Here is a 27,205-nt window from a genome sequence, read left to right on the forward strand (position 1 = left end):
CTGGATTGTTGTTCATGGAAAAAAAATAAGACATCCGCTGAAAATAATCCCTAACCCACCTTTCAAAGCAAAAAATAATATAAGACCCTTTCTTAGGTTACATAAAGTTGTGGCTCTGAGAAGAGCGTGACTATCAGACGTTTTATTTCAGCTACTAAAAATGATCATTTTCTCATGAGATAGGTTATAACTACATTTCAGTGGGAGTCTGACTGCTGAGACCCCCACAAACTGTCAGGGGATAGTTTTCTGATCCGCACTGATCTAGATAGGTGATCACTTAAAATAACAGGGTGCAAAGTGCAGCAGTCACACCCAGGACCTGACGCCTGAGGAAGCCCAAAGATGCACATGGTCGGTGTTGGAGACTTTATTGTTGATATTGCATAAAGAGCATTTACCCACTGAACCATTTCTTGTCCCAAAATTAATCGCTTGTGCACAATGGGGAATAAAACTGATGGGCACAGGGCAATAAACGGGAATTGTCTTCAAAAACCCGAATAGCCGTGGTACAGCGACCATTTAATTACGTCGGTGAGTGTGCACTTTAACTAGAGGAGTCGGCAGGATGAGATCTTATGTCTCACACTGACAATGACACACATCGTTTGTAGCTGTGCCGCGTCGTCCAACGCTAAATCCGTGCTAACCGGCTGGAGGCTTTGAAACCGAGTGGAATCCATCTATCGCTGAACACACAGCGAGATCCACAACACAGTTGTCAATAACCGGTAATGAGCACAAAATCCGTTAAGGAGAACACAGTGGGGGAAAGGATTCTGCAATTCTGGAAATGTTACATCTGTATTTTGCTCTTGTTTGAAGAACATGAGAATTGAATCCTGTTGCCTAAACTCAAAGTCATTATGATGTGACTGCGATGCTGCCGCTTCCATCCCGGCAGATGTAGGCACTCGCCGTATCTGTCGGCCGCGTCAATTACCGGTCACTTTACATTCCCTTACCAGCAGTGACTAATCTGACTACGGGGCGACGAGGAGAAACGATGTTTCCGACATTGTGGAATGACATAATTAAGAAGAAGTCAACAAGTGAGAGGCGCACAGGGAGCGCTGCTCTTATAAATTAAATCCCGACAACTTTATGGGGGAAGATCACCCTGTAATATCTGTCAGATAATAATTCCGCCATCTCAATTTCATAAACTGACATTTGTGCCACGGGAAGAATATGGAGCTCCGTAGGGATACATGGCGGTGCACCGGCACAATGGAGTCATTTTCCTTAGTAATTTGGCTTTTGAACGACTTTGCAAATTTTCCTGACATAAAATAACAATTCATGAGCATAATTTCTTCTTAGAAGTTTGTATTGGGCTGTCCTTCAGTTATACCTCCTGAAAATGTATGAATTAGCTGAATATTGATTAATTCCATCCCTTTCTTCCAATAAGGTAGGTTCTGTTCACTCTCTAATCAATGTGGACCGATATAAGTACATCTGGAGGTTTGCTTTAAGTAGCAGTGATGGCTATGAAAACGCTATGACAATCACTATTATGGTGGTCTGCTGGCAATGACTTTTATGAGGGCACTGTGCAAGTCATTAGTATACGGCATTGCAGCAGGCACTGCTATGATGGGCTATGGCAAGCACTGTAATAGTGGACTGAGGCAGACACATATGATGGACTGTGGCAGGCACTGTAATGATGGACTGTGACAGGCACTGTAATGATGGACTGTGGCAGGCACTGCTATGATGGACTGTGGCAGGCACTGTAATGGTGGACTGTGGCAGGCACTGTAATGGTGGACTGTGGCAGGCACTGCTATGATGGACTGTGGCAGGCACTGTAATGGTGGACTGTGGCAGGCACTGTAATGGTGGACCAGGGGAGGAGTCCTGAGGAGATAATTTGCATATTCCCACTGCATTTTGGGGTAAGTGAAGAGTCTCCGTGAGCTCAAAGAACACTGGATTTTGGCTGTTGGAGCTGAAAAGAGGACATCGGTAAACCAGGGGAGGAGTCCTGAGGAGATAATTTGCATATTCCCACTGCATTTTGGGGTAAGTGAAGAGTCTCCGCGAGCTCAAAGAACACTGGATTTTGGCTGTTGGAGCTGAAAAGAGGACATCGGTAAACCGAGCGCGCATTTTGAAGCTTTTTTTTTAAGCTTTTTTCACTGTTTTCAGAACATTAACAATAAGAACATGGAAGAGTCCAGGAGCCATTTGGTGAGCTGCATATCCTGCTACATGTTCACAGACTTGCCAGTGGAAAAGCCAAACTTCACATGCCAGAAATGCAAGCTTGTGTCCCTGTTGGAGGAAAAGTTGCGAAATCTAGAAGAGAGGTTAACTACCTTGAAAATCATTAAGGAAGGTGAAGAGTTCTTAGACAGAGCAGAATTATCTCTTCATGATTCAGAAAGAGAAGAAATTCGAACTGCACCTGACGAAACAGAGGAATGGAAGCATGTGACCCACCGAAGCAGGAGGATCGAGAGGCAGTCAGCACCCATACTGCTCAGGAACCAGTACCAGGCTCTCTCGCAGGAGCACCATGAAGAAATACAGCAAGATAAGACTTTGCCAGCAATGAATAACCTTGTAAGCCCTCAGAATCCTCCTGGATGGAGAAAGAAGAATGTTGTGAAGAAAAAACGGAGAGTGGTGGTCATGGGGGATTCCCTGTTAAGAGGAACAGAGGCCGCTATCTGCAGACCAGACATAACCTCAAGAGAAATGTGCGGTCTTCCAGGAGCAAAAATTAAAGATGTGTCTGACAGGATATCAAGACTCTTCAGACCTACAGATCACTACCCATTCCTGCTAATACATGTGGGGACAAATGACACCGCAAGAAAGGACCTGGAAACCATCTGCAGTGACTTTGAAGACTTAGACAAGAAAGTGAAAGAATTGGGAGCGCAGGTGGTCTTCTCATCCATCCTCCCAGTGGATGGCCATGGAACAATGAGGTGGAATAAGATTCTACAGGTGAACAACTGGCTACGTCGATGGTGCCGTCAACAAGGATTTGGATTTCTGGATCACGGAATGAATTACCTATACGATGGACTACTTGCTAGAGATGGGGTGCACCTTACGAAGACTGGAAAACATGTATTTGGAAGTCGCCTTGCTACACTCATCAGAAGAGCTTTAAACTAGAACAATGTGGGAAGGGAAGCAAAAGGCCAGAAAAAGCCATACAGCTGACAAATACTATTGAGATCTCTGCTACTGGAAGTGGAAAGGAAGAACAATGACAAAACAATTTAAATAATAAAAATATGGGAGGAAGAGAAACCAATCACAAACTAAAATGTTTTTATACAAATGCACAAAGCATGGGCAACAAACAAGGAGAATTGGAACTACTAATGCAGGAAAAGGAATATGATGTCATTGGAATCACTGAAACTTGGTGGGACGATACACATGATTGGAATAAAAGGCTAAAAGGATACAACTTATTTGCAAGAAACAGACTTGATAAACGAGGAGGAGGTGTTGCATTGTATGTTAGAAAAGCGTATATCTGCACAGAGATGGAAGCTTCAGAGACTGGGAGTTCTGTGGAAACTGTTTGGGTAAGAATACAAGGAGAGAACAACGGAAAGGACACCATTGTAGGCATTTACTACAGGCCACCTGGGCAAGCTGAAGATATGGATGAACTCTTTATGTATCAAATGACCAAGTTCTCCAAAAAATATGACGTAGTGGTCATGGGAGATTTCAACTATCCAGACATTTGTTGGGAATCTCTCTCAAGTAAAACTAACAGGTCAAGCAAATTCTTATCCTCTCTTGCTGACAACTTTATCTTCCAAAAGGTAGGGGAGAAAACAAGGGGATCTGCTACTTTGGATCTAATCCTTATAAACAGGGAGGAAATGGTTGAGGAGGTAAAGGTGGCTGGGACCCTAGGAGGCAGCGATCATGCTATTATAGAATTTTGGATAACTAGAGGAGGAAGACATGTGAAGACTCAAACTTCAAGGTTAGATTTTAGAAAGGCAGATTTTAAGAGACTCAGAAAGAGAATAGGAGGGATCCAATGGCTGGATGTCCTTAAGGACAAAAATGTCCAGGAAGGATGGGAAATTTTTAAAAATGAGATTCTCAAAGCACAATCGTTAACAATCCCGAAAAGTAGGAAGAATGGGAAGCATTTAAGGAAACCAGGATGGATGAACACAGAACTTAAACACATGCTAAAAAGAAAGAAAGAAATGTTTATTAAATGGAAAGAGGGAGGCATATCTAAAGAAGATTATAATGCAGTCTGCAGATCCTGCAGGGCACGTATCAGGTTAGCTAAAGCTGACAATGAATTAAGGCTTGCAAGAGATGTCAAAAGCAATAAAAAAGGATTTTGGGGGTATGTCAAAAGTAAAAGAAAAGTCAAAGATGCTATAGGATTTTTACAGGATGAAAATGGAGAAATGGTAAGAGAGGATGTTGAGAAGGCTGAACCTATTTTGCATCTGTTTTCTCTCAGAAAGAAAATGTAACATCAACTGATCTTCACTGTCCTTTTAAAGGAATAGAGGAATCCAAGTTATCTGTAAACAGAAAGATTGTGAGGGAATATTTAGCTAACATAAATGAGTTCAAGTCACCAGGTCCAGATGAATTACACCCCAGAGTACTGAAGGAGATCGTAGAAGAAATTTTAGAACCACTCTCCATAATCTTTGAAAATTCTTGGAGAACAGGAGAAGTCCCAGAAGACTGGAGAAGAGCAAATGTTGTTCCTATCTTCAAAAAGGGGAAGAAGGTGGACCCAGGGAACTATAGGCCGGTGAGTCTGACTTCTATACCAGGAAAGATCTTTGAACAAATTATTAAACAACATGTATGTAAGTACATGGATAAGAATGAAGTGATTAACCAGAGTCAGCATGGGTTTGTAACTAACAAGTCATGTCAGACTAACTTAATTTCCTTCTATGACAGAATCACTGACTGGGTGGATCAGGGAAATGCTGTAGATATAGTATATCTTGACTTCAGCAAAGCATTTGACAAAGTATCTCACACCATCCTTATTGAAAAAATGACCAAGTATACAATGGACCAGGCAACTGTTAGGTGGATTCATAACTGGCTTAGTGATCGGACTCAAAGGGTGGTTGTAAATGGCTTCACATCCAGCTGGATGAATGTCTCAAGTGGGGTACCACAGGGCTCCGTCCTGGGACCTGTATTGTTCAACATCTTTATCAATGATTTAGATGAAGGAATTGAGGGTAAACTGATTAAATTTGCTGATGACACAAAGCTAGGAGGGATAGCTAATACTAGAGAAGAGAGAGAGAGGATTCAAAAAGACCTAAATAAACTGGAGCAGTGGGCAGCAACCAACAGAATGGTTTTTAACAGGGAAAAATGCAAAGTACTACATCTGGGCAATAAAAATGAAAAAAGCATATACAGAATGGGAGGAATAGAGCTAAGCAACAGTACATGTGAAAAAGACTTAGGTATACTAATAGATGATAGACTGAACATGAGTCAACAGTGTGATGCAGCAGCAAAAAAGGCAAATACAATTCTGGGATGTATTAACAGAAGCATACAGTCTAGATCACGTGAAGTCATTATCGGTCTTTACTCCTCTTTGGTCAGACCTCATCTGGAATACTGTGTACAGTTTTGGGCACCACATTTTAAAAAAGACATAGACAAACTGGAGCAAGTTCAGAGAAGAGCGACCAGAATGGTGACTGGTCTGCAAACCATGTCCTATGAGGAACGGTTGCAGGATTTGGGAATGTTTAGCTTGCAAAAAAGAAGACTGAGAGGAGACTTAATAGCTGTCTACAAATATCTCAAGGGCTGTCACATTGTAGAAGGATCATCTTTATTCTCATTTGCACAAGGAAAGACTAGAAGCAATGGGATGAAACTAAATGGGAGGAGACACAGATTAGATATTAGAAAAAACTTTTTGACAGTTAGGGTGATTAATGAGTGGAACAGGCTGCCACGAGAGGTGGTGAGTTCCCCTTCAATGGACGTCTTCAAACAGAGGCTGGACAGACATCTGTCTGAGATGATCTAGTGAATCCTGCTTTGAGCAGGGGGTTGGACCAGATGACCCAGGAGGTCCCTTCCAACTCTACCATTCTATGATTCTATGATTCTATGACTGTGGCAGGCACTGCTATGATGGACTGTGGCATGCACTGTAATGGTGGACTGTGGCAGGCACTGTAATGATGGACTGTGGCAGGCACTGTAATGGTGGACTGTGGCAGGCACTGTAATGGTGGACTGTGGCAGGCACTGTAATGATGGACTGTGGCAGACACTGTAATGATGGACTGTGGCAGGCACTGTAATGGTGGACTGTGGCAGGCACTGTAATGGTGGACTGTGGCAGGCACTGCTATGATGGACTGTGGCAGGCACTGTAATGGTGGACTGTGGCAGGCACTGTAATGGTGGACTGTGGCAGGCACTGCTATGATGGACTGTGGCATGCACTGTAATGGTGGACTGTGGCATGCACTGTAATGGTGGACTGTGGCAGGCACTGTAATGATGGACTGTGGCAGGCACTGTAATGGTGGACTGTGGCAGGCACTGTAATGGTGGACTGTGGCAGGCACTGTAATGATGGACTGTGGCAGGCACTGTAATGATGGACTGTGGCAGGCAATGTAATGATGGACTGTGGCAGGCACTGTAATGATGGACTGTGGCAGGCACTGTAATGATGGACTGGGGCAGGCACTGTAATGGTGGACTGTGGCAGGCACTGTAATGATGGACTGTGGCAGGCACTGTAAAGGTGGACTGTGGCAGGCACTGTTATAATGGATTGTGGCAGGCACTGCTATGATGGACTGTGGCGGGCACTGCTATGGTGGGCTGTGGCAGACACTGTTATGGTGGGCTGTTAGTTGTGGAAGGCATGGTTATGATGGGCTGCAGAAGGCATTGTTATGGTAGGCAGCGGCAGGTACGATTATGGTGGGCTATAAAAGGCACTGTTATGACGGACTGTGGCAGGCACTGTTATGACGGACTGTAGCAGGCACTGTTAGGATGGACTGTGGCAGGCACTGTTAAGATAGATTGTGGCACTGTTAGGATGGACTATGGCAGGCACTGTAATGATGGACTGGGGCAGGCACTGTTAGGATGGACTGGGGCAGGCACTGTTAGGATGGACTGGGGCAGGCACTGTTAGGATGGACTGGGGCAGGCACTGTTAGGATGGACTGGGGCAGGCACTGTTAGGATGGACTGGGGCAAGCACTGTTAGGATGGACTGGGGCAGGCACTGTTAGGATGGACTGGGGCAGGCACTGTTAGGATGGACTGGGGCAGGCACTGATAGGATGGACTGGGGCAGGCACTGTTACGAGGGACTGGGGCAGGCACTGTTACGATGGACTGGGGCAGGCACTGTTACGATGGACTGGGGCAGGCACTGTTACGATGGACTGGGGCAGGCACTGTTACGATGGACTGGGGCAGGCACTGTTACGATGGACTGGGGCAGGCACTGTTATGATGGACTGGGGCAGGCACTGTTATGATGGACTAAGGTAGGCACTGTGTTTAGGGCTTTTCGGTATAATACCAGTTCTTACTACGAGGGTCAGTGAATAAGTAATGCCTCCTAGTTTTTTTCCTCCTTAAATAAGGTAGTTATGTTAAATATTCAAATTTGGCACAATTCCTCAAACCTTCTTCTCCAATCCATAGCAATTGCAACTTCCTGCACCAACAGGTGGCAGGACTGTATCCGTTTGCAGAATGGCTGACATCTATGTTCGTATTAGACAACGTTCTGTGATTGAATTCTTGCACGCAGAAGGTGAAACGCCCATTCGAATTCATGAGAGACTGAAAAATGTGTCCGGTGATGCAACAGTGGATGTCAGTACTGTTAGACGATGGGTTCGTCGCTGTAACACAGCTGAAGGGCCATCACCGTTGGCTGACAAAATGCGGAGTGGCAGGCCAGTAACCGCAGTGACTCCAAGCAACATTCAGCGAGCCGATGACATCATTGGTGGTGACCGCCGGGTGACTGCAGATGAATTGTGCGGCATTATCTGCCTCAGTAAAGGCAGTGTGATGAAAATTATTGGATAACTGAGATACACAAAAGTTTGTGCACGGTGGGTCCCAAGAATGCTTTTTACCATGCTGGAATACATGCCCTTGTTAAACAGTGGACCAAGACTGTGGAAATGGATGGAGATTATATTGAAAAGTGACAAATTAATCGTTAATGTTGTGGTTTTTAACCTATGTAATTGCATTTGAATTTCTTGCCAATTAAAAGGAGAAAAAAAATAGGAGGCATTACTTATTGACTGACCCTCGTAGAAAGGCGAAGATTTACAGCAAAATCATACAAAGACCAAAGTGATGGTTTCCACTGGGAGATACATATAGATGTCCAGACATTTGCCCTCCATGATCCTAGAAGGTTCTAGGAGGAGACTTACTTGTTCCAAGCTTGTCGCAGATTCTTCGGGCCGTACTGTGTAAACCGGTCTGTAAGACACAAACAGATCACGAGATAAATAATAAAGCTGAGAAGAGACATGTACTAACTTGACATAACTGCAAATAAAATGATAATACAGAGAATTCCAGACGGGACACAGGATCTCCGGGGGCAGAGGTTATCAAAATATTTACTCAATGGATCACGGGCATTTCTGTGCAGATCCCTATTATGAGGAGATGAAACCAATGGCGGAAGGGATATTGTGCACATCAAAAGCCATAATATCCCAGACTACACATCCAGACTGCTGTTATAGGGGGCTCCAGACTACACATCCAGACTGCTGTTATAGGGGGGCTCCAGACTACACATCCAGACTGCTGTTATAGGGGGCTCCAGACTACACATCCAGACTGCTGTTATAGGGGGGCTCCAGACTACACATCCAGACTGCTGTTATAGGGGGCTCCAGACTACACATCCAGACTGCTGTTATAGGGGGCTCCAGACTACACATCCAGACTGCTGTTATAGGGGGGCTCCAGACTACACATCCAGACTGCTGTTATAGGGGGGCTCCAGACTACACATCCAGACTGCTGTTATAGGGGGGCTCCAGACTACACATCCAGACTGCTGTTATAGGGGGCTCCAGACTACACATCCAGACTGCTGTTATAGGGGGGCTCCAGACTACACATCCAGACTGCTGTTATAGGGGGCTCCAGACTACACATCCAGACTGCTGTTATAGGGGGCTCCAGACTACACATCCAGACTGCTGTTATAGGGGGGATCCAGACTACACATCCAGACTGCAGTTATAGGGGGGCTCCAGACTACACATCCAGACTGCTGTTATAGGGGGGTTCCAGACTACACATCCAGACTGCTGTTATAGGGGGGATCCAGACTACACATCCAGACTGCAGTTATAGGGGGGCTCCAGACTACATATCCAGACTGCTGTTATAGGGGGCTCCAGACTACACATCCAGACTGCTGTTATAGGGGGGCTCCAGACTACACATCCAGACTGCTGTTATAGGGGGCTCCAGACTACACATGCAGACTGCTGTTATAGGGGGCTCCAGACTACACATCCAGACTGCTGTTATAGGGGGCTCCAGACTACACATCCAGACTGCAGTTATAGGGGGGCTCCAGACTACACATCCAGACTGCTGTTATAGGGGGCTCCAGACTACACATCCAGACTGCTGTTATAGGGGGGCTCCAGACTACACATCCAGACTGCTGTTATAGGGGGCTCCAGACTACACATCCAGACTGCTGTTATAGGGGGCTCCAGACTACACATCCAGACTGCTGTTATAGGGGGCTCCAGACTACACATCCAGACTGCTGTTATAGGGGGGATCCAGACTACACATCCAGACTGCTGTTATAGGGGGCTCCAGACTACACATCCAGACTGCTGTTATAGGGGGCTCCAGACTACACATCCAGACTGCTGTTATAGGGGGCTCCAGACTACACTTGCAGACTGCTGTTATAGGGGGCTCCAGACTACACATCCAGACTGCTGTTATAGGGGGCTCCAGACTACACATCCAGACTGCTGTTATAGGGGGCTCCAGACAACACATCCAGACTGCTGTTATAGGGGGGATCCAGATTACACATCCAGACTGCTGTTATAGGGGGCTCCAGACTGCACATCCAGACTGCTGTTATAGGGGGCTCCAGACTACACATCCAGACTGCTGTTATAGGGGGGATCCAGATTACACATCCAGACTGCTGTTATAGGGGGCTCCAGACTGCACATCCAGACTGCTGTTATAGGGGGCTCCAGACTACACACCCAGACTGCAGTTATAAGGGCTCCAGACTGCACATCCAGACTGCTGTTATAGGGGGCTCCAGACTACACACCCAGACTGCAGTTATAAGGGCTCCAGACTACACATCCAGACTGCTGTTATAGGGGGCTCCAGACTACACATCCAGACTGCTGTTATAGGGGGGGCTCCAGACTACACATCCAGACTGCAGTTATAGGGGGCTCCAGACTACACATCCAGACTGCTGTTATAGGGGGCTCCAGACTACACACCCAGACTGCAGTTATAAGGGCTCCAGACTACACATCCAGACTGCTGTTATAGGGGGGGCTCCAGACTACACATCCAGACTGCTGTTATAGGGGGCTCCAGACTACACATCCAGACTGCTGTTATAGGGGGCTCCAGACTACACATCCAGACTGCTGTTATAGGGGGCTCCAGACTACACATCCAGACTGCTGTTATAGGGGGCTCCAGACTACACATCCAGACTGCTGTTATAGGGGGCTCCAGACTACACATCCAGACTGCTGTTATAGGGGGGCTCCAGACTACACATCCAGACTGCTGTTATAGGGGGGCTCCAGACTACACATCCAGACTGCTGTTATAGGGGGCTCCAGACTACACATCCAGACTGCTGTTATAGGGGGGCTCCAGACTACACATCCAGACTGCTGTTATAGGGGGGCTCCAGACTACACATCCAGACTGCTGTTATAGGGGGGCTCCAGACTACACATCCAGACTGCTGTTATAGGGGGCTCCAGACTACACATCCAGACTGCTGTTATAGGGGGCTCCAGACTACACATCCAGACTGCTGCTATAGAGAGCTCCAGACTACACATCCAGACTGCTGTTATAGGGGGGGTTCCAGACTACACATCCAGACTGCTGTTATAGGGGGGGCTCCAGACTACACATCCAGACTGCTGTTAGAGGGGGCTCCAGACTACACATCCAGACTGCTGTTATAGGGGGGCTCCAGACTACACATCCAGACTGCTGCTATAGGGGGGATCCAGACTACACATCCAGACTGCTGTTATAGGGGGGCTCCGGACTACACATTCAGACTGCTGTTATAGGAGGAATCCATCCTATACACCCAGACTGATGTTATAGGGGGGCTCCAGACTACACATCCAGACTGCTGTTATAGGGGGGATCCAGACTACACATCCAGACTGCTGTTATAGGGGGCTCCAGACTACACATCCAGACTGCTGTTATAGGGGGCTCCAGACTACACATCCAGACTGCTGTTATAGGGGGCTCCAGACTACACATCCAGACTGCTGTTACAGGGGGCTCCAGACTACACATCCAGGCTGCTGTTATAGGGGGGCTACAGACTACACATCCCGACTGCTGTTATAGGGGGGCTCCAGACAACACATCCAGACTGCTGTTATAGGGGGGATCCAGACTACACATCCAGACTGCTGTTATAGGGGGCTCCAGACTACACATCCAGACTGCTGTTATAGGGGGCTCCAGACTACACATCCAGACTGCTGTTATAGGGGGCTCCAGACTACACATCCAGACTGCTGTTATAGGGGGCTCCAGACTACACATCCAGACTGCTGTTATAGGGGGCTCCAGACTACACATCCAGACTGCTGTTATAGGGGGGATCCAGACTACACATCCAGACTGCTGTTATAGGGGGGCTCCAGACTACACATCCAGACTGCTGTGAGAGGGGGCTACACACTACACATCCAGACTGCTGTTATAGGGGGCTCCAGACTACACATCCAGACTGCTGTTATAGAGGGGCTCCAGACTACACATCCAGACTGATGCTATAGGGGGCTCCAGACTACACATCCAGACTGCTGCTATAGGGGGGATCCAGACTACACATCCAGACTGCTGTTATAGGGGGCTACAGACTACACATTCAGACTGCTGTTATAGGGGGGCTACAGACTACACACCCAGACTGCTGTTATAGGGGGCTCCAGACGACACATCCAGACTGCTGTTAAAGGGGGGCTCCGGACTACACATTCAGACTGCTGTTATAGGAGGAATCCATCCTATACACCCAGACTGATGTTAAAGGGGGGCTCCAGACTACACATCCAGACTTCTGCTATAGGAGGGCTCCAGACTACACATTCAGACTGCTGTTATAGGGGGCTCCAGACTACACATCCAGACTGCTGTTATAGGGGGCTCCAGACTACACATCCAGACTGCTGTTAAAGGGGGGCTCCGGACTACACATTCAGACTGCTGTTATAGGAGGGCTCCAGACTACACATCCAGACTGCTGTTATAGGGGGCTCCAGACTACACATCCAGACTGCTGTTACAGGGGGCTCCAGACTACACATCCAGGCTGCTGTTATAGGGGGGCTCCAGACTACACATCCAGACTGCTGTTATAGGGGGCTCCAGACTACACATCCAGACTGCTGTTATAGGGGGCTCCAGACTACACATCCAGACTGCTGTTATAGGGGGGATCCAGACTACACATCCAGACTGCTGTTATAGGGGGGCTCCAGACTACACATCCAGACTGCTGTTAGAGGGGGCTACACACTACACATCCAGACTGCTGTTATAGAGGGGCTCCAGACTACACATCCAGACTGATGCTATAGGGGGCTCCAGACTACACATCCAGACTGCTGCTATAGGGGGGATCCAGACTACACATCCAGACTGCTGTTATAGGGGGCTACAGACTACACATCCAGACTGCTGTTATAGGGGGGCTACAGACTACACACCCAGACTGCTGTTATAGGGGGCTCCAGACGACACATCCAGACTGCTGCTATAGGGGGCTCCAGACTACACATCCAGACTGCTGTTATAGGGGGGATCCAGACTACACATCCAGACTGCTGCTATAGGGGGCTCCAGACTACACATCCAGACTGCTGTTATAAGGGGCTCCAGACTACACATCCAGACTGCTGTTATAGGGGGGATCCAGACTACACATCCAGACTGCTGTTATAGGGGGCTACAGACTACACATCCAGACTACTGTTATAGGGGGGCTCCAGACTACACATCCAGACTGCTGTTATAGGGGGGATCCAGACTACACATCCAGACTGCTGTTATAGGGGGCTCCAGACTACACATCCAGGCTGCTGTTATAGGGGGGCTCCAGACTACACATCCAGACTGCTGTTATAGGAGGCTACAGACTACACATCCAGACTGCTGTTATAGGGGGGCTCCAGACTACACATCCAGACTGCTGTTATAGGGGGGATCCATCCTATACACCCAGACTGATATTATAGAGGGGTTCCTGACTACACATCCAGACTGCTGTTATAGGGGCTCCAGACTACACGTCTAGACTGCTGTTATAGGGGGGCTCCAGACTACACATCCAGACTACTGTTATAGGGGGGCTCCAGACTACACATCCAGACTGCTGTTATAGGGGGGCTGCAGACTACACATCCAGACTGCTGTTACAGGGGGGGCTCCAGACTACACATCCAGACTGCTGCTATAGGGGGTTCCAGACTACACATCCAGACTGCTGTTATAAGGGGGCTCCAGACGACACATCCAGACTGCTGTTATAGGGGGGCTGCAGACTACACATCCAGACAGCTGTTATAGGGGCTCCAGACTACACGTCTAGACTGCTGTTATAGGGGGGCTCCAGACTACACATCCAGACTACTGTTATAGGGGGGCTCCAGACTACACATCCAGACTGCTGTTATAGGGGGCTCCAGACTACACATCCAGACTGCTGTTACAGGGGGCTCCAGACTACACATCCAGGCTGCTGTTATAGGGGGGCTCCAGACTACACATCCAGACTGCTGTTATAGGGGGCTCCAGACTACACATCCAGACTGCTGTTATAGGGGGCTCCAGACTACACATCCAGACTGCTGTTATAGGGGGGATCCAGACTACACATCCAGACTGCTGTTATAGGGGGGCTCCAGACTACACATCCAGACTGCTGTTAGAGGGGGCTACACACTACACATCCAGACTGCTGTTATAGGGGGCTCCAGACTACACATCCAGACTGCTGTTATAGAGGGGCTCCAGACTACACATCCAGACTGATGCTATAGGGGGCTCCAGACTACACATCCAGACTGCTGCTATAGGGGTGATCCAGACTACACATCCAGACTGCTGTTATAGGGGGCTACAGACTACACATTCAGACTGCTGTTATAGGGGGGCTACAGACTACACACCCAGACTGCTGTTATAGGGGGCTCCAGACGACACATCCAGACTGCTGCTATAGGGGGCTCCAGACTACACATCCAGACTGCTGTTATAGGGGGGATCCAGACTACACATCCAGACTGCTGCTATAGGGGGCTCCAGACTACACATCCAGACTGCTGTTATAGGGGGCTCCAGACTACACATCCAGACTGCTGTTATAGGGGGGATCCAGACTACACATCCAGACTGCTGTTATAGGGGGCTACAGACTACACATCCAGACTACTGTTATAGGGGGGCTCCAGACTACACATCCAGACTGCTGTTATAGGGGGGATCCAGACTACACATCCAGACTGCTGTTATAGGGGGCTCCAGACTACACATCCAGGCTGCTGTTATAGGGGGGATCCAGACTACACATCCAGACTGCTGTTATAGGGGGCTACAGACTACACATCCAGACTACTGTTATAGGGGGGCTCCAGACTACACATCCAGACTTCTGTTATAGGGGGCTCCAGACTACACATCCAGACTGCTGTTATAGGGGGCTCCAGACTACACATCCAGACTGCTGTTATAGGGGGGATCCAGACTACACATCCAGACTGCTGTTATAGGGGGGCTCCAGACTACACATCCAGACTGCTGTTAGAGGGGGCTACACACTACACATCCAGACTGCTGTTATAGGGGGCTCCAGACTACACATCCAGACTGCTGTTATAGAGGGGCTCCAGACTACACATCCAGACTGATGCTATAGGGGGCTCCAGACTACACATCCAGACTGCTGCTATAGGGGGGATCCAGACTACACATCCAGACTGCTGTTATAGGGGGCTACAGACTACACATTCAGACTGCTGTTATAGGGGGGCTACAGACTACACACCCAGACTGCTGTTATAGGGGGCTCCAGACGACACATCCAGACTGCTGCTATAGGGGGCTCCAGACTACACATCCAGACTGCTGTTATAGGGGGGATCCAGACTACACATCCAGACTGCTGCTATAGGGGGCTCCAGACTACACATCCAGACTGCTGTTATAGGGGGCTCCAGACTACACATCCAGACTGCTGTTATAGGGGGGATCCAGACTACACATCCAGACTGGTGTTATAGGGGGCTACAGACTACACATCCAGACTACTGTTATAGGGGGGCTCCAGACTACACATCCAGACTGCTGTTATAGGGGGGATCCAGACTACACATCCAGACTGCTGTTATAGGGGGCTCCAGACTACACATCCAGGCTGCTGTTATAGGGGGGCTCCAGACTACACATCCAGACTGCTGTTATAGGAGGCTACAGACTACACATCCAGACTGCTGTTATAGGGGGCTCAAGACTACACATCCAGACTGCTGTTATAGGGGGGATCCATCCTATACACCCAGACTGATATTATAGGGGGGCTCAAGACTACACATCCAGACTGCTGTTATAAGTGGCCTCCAGACGACACATCCGGACTGCTGTTATAGGGGGCTCCAGAGTACACATCCAGACTACTGTTATAGGGGGCCTCCAGACTACACATCCAGACTACTGTTATAGGGGGGCTCCAGACTACACATCCAGACTGCTGCTATAGGGGGTTCCAGACTACACATCCAGACTGCTGTTATAAGGGGGCTCCAGACTACACATCCAGACTGCTGTTATAGGGGGGGCTCCAGACTACACATCCAGACTGCTGCTATAGGGGGTTCCAGACTACACATCCAGACTGCTGTTATAAGGGGGTTCCAGACTACACATCCAGACTGCTGTTATAGGAGGCTCCAGACTACACATCCAGACTGCTATTAAAAGGGGGCTCCAGACTACACATCCAGACTGCTGTTATAGGGGGCTCCAGACTACACATCCAGACTGCTATTAAAAGGGGGCTCCAGACTACACATCCAGACTGCTGTTATAGGGGGGGCTCCAGACTACACATCCAGACTGCTGTTATAGGGGGCTCCAGACTACACATCCTGACTGCTATTAAAAGGGGGCTCCAGACTACACATCCAAACTGCTGTCATAGAGGGCTCCAGACTACACATCCAGACTGCTGTTATAGGGGGCTCCAGACTACACATCCAGACTGCTGTTATAGGGGGGGCTCCAGACTACACATCCAGACTGCTGTTATAGAGGGCTCCAGACTACACATCCAGACTGCTGTTATAGGGGGCTCTAGACTACACATCCAGACTGCTGTTATAGGGGGCTCCAGACTACAAATCCAGACTGCTGTTAAAAGGGGGCTCCAGACTACACATCCAGATTGATGTTATAGGGGGGATCCATACTATACACCCAGACTGATTTTATAGGGGGGCTCCAGACTACACATCCAGACTGCTGTTATAGGGGGCTCCAGACTACACATCCAGACTGCTGTTATAGGGGGCTCCAGACTACACATCCAGACTGCTGTTATAGGGGGGCTACAGACTACACATCCAGACTGCTGTTATAGGGGGGCTCCAGACTACACATCCAGACTGCTGTTATAGGGGGGCTCCAGACTACACATCCAGACTGCTGTTATAGGGGGGCTCCAGACTACACATCCAGACTGCTGCTATAGGGGGCTCCAGACTACACATCCAGACTGCTGTTATAGAGGGGCTCCAGACTACACATCCAGACTGCTGTTATAGAGGGGCTCCAGACTACACATCCAGACTGCTGTTATAGGGGGGGCTCCAGACTACACATCCAGACTGCTGTTAGAGGGGCTCCAGACTACACATCCAGACTGCTGTTATAGGGGGGACCCATACTATACACCCAGACTGATGTTATAGGGGGGCTCCAGACTACACATCCAGACTGCTGCTATAGGGGGGATCCAGACTACACATCCAGACTGCTGTTATAGGGGGGCTCCGGACTACACATTCAGACTGCTGTTATAGGAGGAATCCATCCTATACACCCAGACTGCTGTTATAGGGGGGATCCAGACTACACATCCAGACTGCTGTTATAGGGGGCTCCAGACTACACATCCAGACTGCTGTTATAGGGGGCTCCAGACTACACATCCAGACTGCTGTTACAGGGGGCTCCAGACTACACATCCAGACTGCTGTTATAGGGGGGCGGCAAACTATACCCCCAGACTGCTGTTACAGGGGGCTCCAGACTACACACCTAGACTGCTGCTATAGGTGTGTATGTAATGGAGGCAAGAGAGCCTTTAAGAGAATTCTTACAGGTTACTTCAAAGATGGAGAGAGATTGCCATCAGCTGGTCAGGCACAGACAAGCGGAACCAAGATGTACAAGGGAAGTTGAAGGGGGAGCGGATTTAGACGCTGGACCGAGTCAGGTGACTTCCAGGAAGGAGTTCCTGGGCATAAGAGGCCGGCACACCAAGCCTGAGGGGGTTTTGGTGCCAAGCAGCAAAGAGGAGCAGACGTGCTCCCTACGTGATGTGAAGCCCCGTGTGGCAGGCCTAAGCCAGAGGCCTGCAAGGTGTCACAGCCGGGCGCCGGTGGAAGAGCTCCAGATCCCTCACAGATGTGCCCCGAGTGTTGTGCCTACTGAGCAGACTCGGAGCCTGCTTGCGATGCTGAGGGAGTTCGCAGAACCCGACGTCGCCCGCCGACAGACGAGGTCTGGACCCCCCCTATCCAAGGCTTGAGAGATTGCCTCCAACGGCCAGGAAGAGAGGAGTTGGGAGACGGCTGCGCCAGGAAAGTCACACCAGTGAAAGCAGAGGAGCTGCATACGTGAACAGGGCCGTCACTTCCACGGTTCACTCACGGTACCGGGGCCAGTTGGGTTTAGGTACTCAGGTTGGAAAGGGAACGTTTGGGGTGGAAGAAGCTAAACGTGATTTAATTGACTTTGTCCGGAAAAGACTTTCGGCCTAGCGGGAATAACCGGTGACCACCGCTAGGGCCATATATAGAGTTAAAGAACTGACATGGTGACTCCCATGATTGGGTGCACCACACTACCTTGAGAGACTTCGTATTTTGTTAATATTTCAAATTACCGTTCATTACCCCTGTCGCCATTGCCTTGTTCAGAATACCTGTTATATCTGTATATAAACTGTTTCTATTCATCTCTGACTGTCCTCGCCTTGTGCCTCTGTGTGTTGCAGTCCGGCTCCTGCATTACATGCATACATTTGTATATTTTAGTTTCTCCAGATAAGTTAGACCTGGATTTTAAGGTGACATTATCGAAAACCTGCAAGTATAAAATGCAGCAGAAAATCTGTACACACCACATGAAAATAAGTGGTTCCCAAATCAACTTTTGGCGTGTAAACTTTGCAGCTTTTCCATTAGCTGCTTTTACAATGTCAGGACATCAGTTCAACGTGGCCCAATTAATTTAAACCTCCAGGTGCCGTACAAGTCAAACAGCGGGAGATGAAGACTCGGCAGATAACACAGACATTACCAATAATCACCGCGGCTTTTCCTTCATTCATTATTGCACAAGGTTTGCAAACATTCAATTATGATACTAAATGTCTGTTCTTGTGTGTTCTACAAGGACATGTCCATTTCTCCATCCGAATAAAAACGCAGAAGGAGCCGATTTCATTTGTGTCAGGTTTTTATTAACCCCTTAACGATATTGCCGTTTTTACACAACACAACTTTACGATTTTCAATTTTCTTAATGTCAAATGCCATCACTTTTTATTTTTGTGCTGCCATAGCCATACTACAACTTGTTTTGTGCCGTAGAGTTGCAGATTTTGTGGTCAGGACTGGAAAGAAAGACCTCAAGTCAATTTACTCAACTGACCACTGAATGGCGGCAGGTTGAGGTGCCCGATTAACAGGTCGTCATATCACCGAAAAAAGTCCTGCAAAGCCCCTTTAGGCCGTGTTCACTTGATGCATTCCAGTTGACTTTATTTTTCTTTCCACGATTTTCCAAAAATCGTGGTATAAATGCTGCAGTTTTTCCGCATTTTTGGGCAAAAATTGCAGCAAAAAGAATTGCATTGGGAATGCATAGTGTGAACACGACCTTAGGGTAATGTGCACAAGATTGTTGTTTTTTTTTCAGGTGGGTTTTTGAGCAAAACCGCACGAAAAAAAAAGTAAGATCAGAAAGAAAACGCTTAAAATTAAGAACATCAGCATTTCTATGTAACGACTTGCTGGTCATATGTTTAGTCTATTGACCATATATGTTTAGTCTTTTAACCACTTCAGGCTTCCAAAGACGCCAAATGGTTAAAAAAAGTAAGCTGGCCATTTTTCAGGCGTTTTCTCCTCTATACTTTATATCTACTTGTGGCACCCCAGGGGTCTGGTTTCCACAGTAACGGCAATGTTATGTCTGAGAGCAGGTGGGAGGTCTCTTGGTCAGGAATCCTATGCATGCCACACCTCCTGCCCAGTCCTGGGAGGGGAAGAACTTCCCCTGTATAAACCTGGGGCTGAGGCAGGGTTAGAGAGTTGAGAGGGAGAGTTCAGCCAGGAGGGCTGACAGGGAGCTGTGGCTCCGGCTGGGCCCAGCTCCTGGGCCATGCCAGAAGTAGAGAAGAGAAGCAGCATAGGAAGAAACAACAGGAGCTCTGTGGGAGCAGTGTTACAAAGAGTCAGGGGCTGGCAGCTGCAGAGCTCGCCCTGACTGAGAAGATTTCTTACCGGACCCGGAGTCCGAGGCTGTGGGGACTAACTCCTACCCAGCAGCAGAATCCGTCAGGCAGGGGATTTCAGGTCCTCTGGCCCAGAAACCCGAAGGCACGGTCACACGCATGGGACCAGCACCGCCGTCGTGGAGCGGAAGCTACTAGAAGGCCCCGAGTCACCGGCCATACGGGTGAGCACCACACGGTACACTCAGGGACGTGGGCTACTTATACTCGCTTCTAGCAAGGTAGCCAGAAGAGTACAGTCAGTTTGGGAGGCCTACAACTCCGCCTGGCCAGGGGAGATCCCATCTGCTCAAGGGCTGACCAGGCCCCAATCGCTAGCCAGTACTCCGGGAGGGTCTATCTTTGTCACCAGTAAAGACCCTGAACTACACCGCATCGTCTCTGAGTGGTTCCTGCTACCCCCATCATCCACGTCGGCTGCCCTGAGGCCATACCCCTCCCGTTGGGGGTTATACCATCTACGCTGCACTATCCTACCACCGGTCTCAGCGGTCTGCCCTGCAGCGGCAGCTCCATAGCTGCATTCAACGGGTGGTGTAGTCGTCCATCATCTACCGCTGATACAGCGCCACTTAGTCTGACTCCCTGGGCACGGACCGGATCACCGCCACGAGACTACAACCCTCAAGAGATCCGGCTCCGGGTAAGCTCCCGCGTGCGCAACGCAGCGCGACACAGGCCCAGGGGCGCGTCAACTTTTGGCGTAGTCGGCAGGATTTCGTGCCCGCAACCACCGGGTACTGCGTGCCTGAAAAAGACTGTTCAAACTTACCTGTGGTGAAGATTCCCGCCATCCGGCGCCATCTTCCGCTTCCTTCCCGCCATCGGTGGAGTTTTCCCGCCATCCGGCGCCATCTTGAGGACGCCGCGCGGGAAGAAGAGGGGCGTGGACTCCGAAAGCGCGCGAGAACTGAAGCCCCGCCTCACGTCCGGACGTTGCGTAAGGTCCTGGAAGGAGCCCAGCAGACGCCGACGTCACAGGAGCGCGACGGAAGGTCCTCAACCCTGACGATCCACTGCGGAGCCGCGGCCTACGGAAGAGGATCATCGCAAGGTAGGCCACGGTCCACTAGGGGGGAGAAGGATGCCGGATACGGAGGAGAGCTTCACCGCTTCAACCCCCGCCAGCGCCACCGCTGTTGCGGTCATGCCTTTCATCATGCCCTATATCCCGGGGGCAGCCTGGCTACCCCAGTACTCAGGGGAGTCACATACCCTGCATGACTTTAGAGAAAAGCTGGATAGCCTCTTCCAGGTGTACCCCCTCACAGAGGAGCAAAAAGTGAGCATCCTGGTGGCCCAATTAACCGGGGCAGCCCAAAGGGGGGTAAAGTCCTGGCCACCTGGGAGGAGGACTGTCGCAGAGATACTAACCCAGCTAACCGAGGAGGAGCTGCAGTACTACCAATACGAGGAAAGCCAAGAGGACCCGGACGGGTCTGAGGACTACCCTCAGGAGGGAGCACAAAGAGGACATAGCTACTGAAGGGAAGTAGCGTGAATAAAGAGCTGTAAATAGTTACCCGTAAGGGTACAAGGACTGCTGCTAATTAAAATATGGTCCCCGTTGGGATTAGTGAATTGTTCCCCATGTGCCCCTATCTTAAACCAGGCTGAGGACTGTGAGCAGCCAATCCTTATCCCCACTGGCCGAGGACTGAGAGCGGCCATATCCTGTAAATAATTATGTGTTTCTAGTAATTTATGGGAGTCTTTGGTGGATTTGCCGGGAATCCTTTGTACATAGTTGGAGCGTAACCCAGGACGGACTAAAGACTGTTAAGGACTCGGGGCAGGACAGACCCCTACCTGGTTACGTCTCCCTGTTTTGGTGAAATGGACACCTTGCTTTTCTTCAAAGACTGCACCCGGTTGCGGACACGCCGTAACCATCTTTATGTGTTTTTCTTATTGTATTATTATTGTTTATACCTTGTTATGTTTTTCTAAAAATATGTTTAGTCCCGGAGTACTAAATTTCACTAAGGGGGAATGTGGCACCCCAGGGGTCTGGTTTCCACAGTAACGGCAATGTTATGTCTGAGAGCAGGTGGGAGGTCTCTTGGTCAGGAATCCTATGCATGCCACACCTCCTGCCCAGTCCTGGGAGGGGAAGAACTTCCCCTGTATAAACCTGGGGCTGAGGCAGGGTTAGAGAGTTGAGAGGGAGAGTTCAGCCAGGAGGGCTGACAGGGAGCTGTGGCTCCGGCTGGGCCCAGCTCCTGGGCCATGCCAGAAGTAGAGAAGAGAAGCAGCATAGGAAGAAACAACAGGAGCTCTGTGGGAGCAGTGTTACAAAGAGTCAGGGGCTGGCAGCTGCAGAGCTCGCCCTGACTGAGAAGATTTCTTACCGGACCCGGAGTCCGAGGCTGTGGGGACTAACTCCTACCCAGCAGCAGAATCCGTCAGGCAGGGGATTTCAGGTCCTCTGGCCAAGAAACCCGAAGGCACGGTCACACGCATGGGACCAGCACCGCCGTCGTGGAGCGGAAGCTACTAGAAGGCCCCGAGTCACCGGCCATACGGGTGAGCACCACACGGTACACTCAGGGACGTGGGCTACTTATACTCGCTTCTAGCAAGGTAGCCAGAAGAGTACAGTCAGTTTGGGAGGCCTACAACTCCGCCTGGCCAGGGGAGATCCCATCTGCTCAAGGACTGACCAGGCCCCAATCGCTAGCCAGTACTCCGGGAGGGTCTATCTTTGTCACCAGTAAAGACCCTGAACTACACCGCATCGTCTCTGAGTGGTTCCTGCTACCCCCATCATCCACGTCGGCTGCCCTGAGGCCATACCCCTCCCGTTGGGGGTTATACCATCTACGCTGCACTATCCTACCACCGGCGTCAGCGGTCTGCCCTGCAGCGGCAGCTCCATAGCTGCATTCAACGGGTGGCGTAGTCGTCCATCATCTACCGCTGATACAGCGCCACTTAGTCTGACTCCCTGGGCACGGACCGGATCACCGCCACGAGACTACAACCCTCAAGAGATCCGGCTCCGGGTAAGCTCCCGCGTGCGCAACGCAGTGCGACACAGGCCCAGGGGCGCGTCATACTTATATAAGTCAAGTGCATCAATACCCAAGACCCTTAAAAAAAAAATAAGTTTATGGAGACAAGTTGCGGAAAACAGATCTAATTAGGCTGGAATCACATATGCGTTTTTTTGTTTGTTTGTTTTTTGCCCGTTTTTGAGTCATAGACCGGAGTGGATCCAAAATGGAAAAATAAATATAAATAAATAAATAAAAAAAAATATATATATATATATATATATATATATATATATATACACAGTATATTTTTGAGAAAAATCTCATACTAACTCTTTTCTTTCATGGAAAAGTGATTTGCTGAGCAGCAGTCTGGACCGACCCAACAGCTACGACCAGGCAGATAGGGATCAGTATCAGCTACAAAGTCGGATAGCTGAAAAGCCAGTGAATCATCTACCCTGCAAAACACTAAACGCCGGCTCTATACAAAAAGAAAGGAGGAACCTTGAATATAAACCTGAATAGTATGGAAGTTCCCAAAGCCATTTATCCTAATATTTCACTCACGGGTTCACTGCCCCGAGCTTTGATACCTGACCAAAGCCACAAATTTCCCATGATATAAATTGACTTTTTCTGGAAATTGACCTACTATTTAAATCAGTTTTTATGAAGAGTGTATTTTAAAAAAAAAACTTTGGTCATTTTTGTTTTTTATATTTCATATCACGATCTAAATTTTTTTAAAATATTGGAAAAAATGTAATTTTCACACCGGCCTCTGAGGCTATTCTAGACTCATAAGTCCTACTTTTTCTGAAAATCTACATGTACTTTAGCAGCAATAGATTCACTCTGACCCTCATTATTGTATTGAAAAATCTAATGAGTGGGTGCAAAAGTTCATTGTAAAGGGAGGGGGAGGGGGTGAGCTGTGATATCATCTATTGTGAATGGTGGATCCTGTATTATCTACTGTATATAGAGGTGTTATCAGTCATTGTACAGGAGGAAGTGAACTGTGGCATCACCTATTGTGAATGGTGGATCCTGTGTTATCTACTGTATATAGAGGTGTTATCAGTCATTGTACAGGAGGAGGTGAGCTGTGACATCACCTATTGTGAATGCTGGATACTGTGCTATCTACTATATATAGAGGCGTTATCTGTCATTGTACAGGAGGAGGAGGAGGTGAGCTGTGATAACACCTCTACAGTCATGGCCAAAAGTATTGAGAATGAGACAAATAGTAATTTTTCCAAAGTTTACTGCTTCATTTTTTGTAATGGCAATTTGCATATACTCCTGAATGTCAAAGAGTGATCAGCTTAACAGCAATTACTGTACTTGCAAAGTCAATATTTGCCCATAAAATGAACTTTAACCCCCAAAACACATTTCAACATCATTGCAGTCCTGCCTTAAAAGGAGCAGCTAACATTGTTTTAGTGATTGATCCATTAACACAGGTGTGGGTGTTGATGAGGACAGGGCTGGCGATCAATCAGTCATGATTAGGTAAGAATGACATCACTGGACACTTTAAAAGGAGGCTGGTTCTTGGTATCATTGTTTCTCTTCAGTTAACCATGGTTATCTCTAAAGAAACACGTGCAGCCATCATTGCACTGCACAAAAATGGCCTAACAGGGAAGAGTATCGCAGCTACAAAGATTGCACCTCAGTCAACAATGTATCGCATCATCAAGAACTTCAAGGAGAGAGCTTCCATTGTTGTTAAAAAGGCTCCAGGGTGCCCAAGAAAGACCAGCAAGCGCCAGGACCGTATCTTAAAACTGTTTCAGCTGCGGGATGGGACTACCAGCAGTGCCGAGCTTGCTCAGGAATGGCAGCAGGCTGGTGTGAGTGCTTCTGCACGCACTGTGAGGCGGAGACTCTTTGAGCAAGGGCTGGTTTCAAGGAGGGCAGCAAAGAAGCCACTTCTCTCCAGAAAAAACATCAGGGACTGACTGATATTCTGCAAAAGGTACAGGGAGTGGACTGCTGAGGACTGCGGCAAAGTCATTTTCTCGGATGAATCCCCTTTTCGATTGTTTGGGACATCTGGAAAACAGCTTATTCGGAGAAGAAGAGGTGAGCGCTACCACCAGTCTTGTCTCATGCCAACTGTAAAGCATCCTGAAACCATTCATGTGTGGGGTTGCTTCTCAGCCAAGGGAATCGGCTCACTCACAGTCTTGCCTAAAAACACAGCCATGAATAAAGAATGGTACCAGAATGTCCTCCAAGAGCAACTTCTCCCAACCGTCCAAGAGCAGTTTGGCGCCCAACAATTCCTTTTCCAGCATGATGGAGCACCTTGCCATAAAGCAAAGGTGATAACTAAATGGCTCATGGAACAAAACATAGAGATTTTGGGTCCATAGCCTGGAAACTCCCCAGATCTTAATCCCATTGAGAACTTGTGGTCAATCATCAAGAGACGGGTGGACAAACAAAAACCAACAAATTCTGGAAAAATGCAAGCATTGATTATGCAAGAATGGACTGCTATCAGTCAGGATTTGGTCCAAAAGTTGATTGAGAGCATGCCAGGGAGAATTACAGAGGTCTTGAAGAAGAAGGGGCAACACTGCAAATATTGACTTGCTGCATTAACTCATTCTAACTGTCAATATAACCTATTGGTACTCATAATATGATTGCAATTATATTTCTGTATGTGATATAAACATCAGACAAACACTAATAAAAACCAGAGGCCAGCAGATCATGTGAAAATATAATTTTAGTGTCATTCTCAAAACTTTTGGCCATGACTGTATATACAATAGATAACACAGGATCCACTATTCACAATAGGTGATATCACAGCTCACCACCTCCTCCTCCTGTACAATGACTGATAACACCTCTACATACAGTAGATAACACAGGATCCACTATTCACAATAGGTGATATCACAGCTCACCACCTCCTCCTCCTGTACAATGACTGATAACACCTCTACATACAGTAGATAACACAGGATCCACTATTCACAATAGGTGTTATCAGTCATTGTGCAGGAGGAGGAGGTGGTGAGCTGTGACATCACCTATTGTGAATAGCGGATCCTGTGTCATCTACTGTATATAGAGGTGTTATCAGTCATTGTACAAGAGGAGGAGGAGGTGAGCTGTGACATCACCTATTGTGAATGGTGGATCCTGCATTATCTACTGTATATAGAGGTGTTATCACAGCTCATCTTCTCCTCTTGTACAATGACAGAAAATCCCTTTATATACAGTAGATAACACAGGAACCAGCATTCACAATAGGTGATGTCACAGCTCACCTCCTCCTCCTGTACAATGACTGATAACACCTCTATATACAATAGATAACACAGGATCCATTATTCACAAGAGGTGATATCACAGCTCACCACCTCCTCCTCCTGTACAATGACTGATAACACCTCTACATACAGTAGATAACACAGGATCCACTATTCACAATAGGTGATATCACAGCTCACCACCTCCTCCTCCTGTACAATGACTGATAACACCTCTACATACAGTAGATAAAACAGGATCCAGCATACACAATAGGTGATATCAGTCATTGTTCAGGAGGAGGAGGTGAGCTGTGACATCACCTATTGTGAATGATGGATCCTGTGTTATCTACTGTATATAGAGGTGTTATCAGTCATTGTACAGGAGGAGGAGGTGAGCTGTGATATCACCTATTGTGAATGGTGGATCCTGTGTTATCAGTCATTGTACAGGAGCTGTGACAGTTGCACTTCTAAGTTTTATCTAAATCTTTATTATTATGTAGCAAACACAAAAGCCTAGACAAGACAAATAAAAACATTTAAAAATGTGTGCATTTTGCCAGCACCTGTTACCAGTCAGTGTACAGAAGGAGGAGGAGGTGAGCTAGGTTTCCTAGCCCAAAAAATGGCACTGGGATTTAACCCATATGACTGGCATGCTAGATAATGGCGCCATGTAAATATAAAGGATATCTGAAAAAGGAATAAAAAGACACTACCCCTAAATTGATGTCAAATAGTATTCAATTATGAAGAGAGATGCAATGCACAGATAACAATTCATAAATAATGCAGTATTAAAT

General features: G+C 48.0%; 1 protein-coding gene across 5 annotated transcripts in view; it reads right to left on the minus strand.

Moving 5' to 3' along the window:
* CDK14 (cyclin dependent kinase 14) overlaps positions 1 to 27,205 on the minus strand; it is a 628,470-nt gene that overhangs the window by 139,980 nt on the left and 461,285 nt on the right. For all 5 annotated transcript variants that reach the window (XM_073677399.1, XM_073677397.1, XM_073677401.1 and 2 more), the window contains one exon: positions 8,451 to 8,499. In XM_073677399.1, coding sequence (XP_073533500.1) covers positions 8,451 to 8,499 — 49 coding nt within the window. The remainder of the gene's footprint in view (positions 1 to 8,450; positions 8,500 to 27,205) is intronic.

Source organism: Phyllobates terribilis, unplaced genomic scaffold (genome assembly GCF_046119375.1).
Source record: "Phyllobates terribilis strain yellow unplaced genomic scaffold, ASM4611937v1 Scaffold_4__5_contigs__length_816908805, whole genome shotgun sequence".
NCBI lineage: Eukaryota > Metazoa > Chordata > Amphibia > Anura > Dendrobatidae > Phyllobates > Phyllobates terribilis.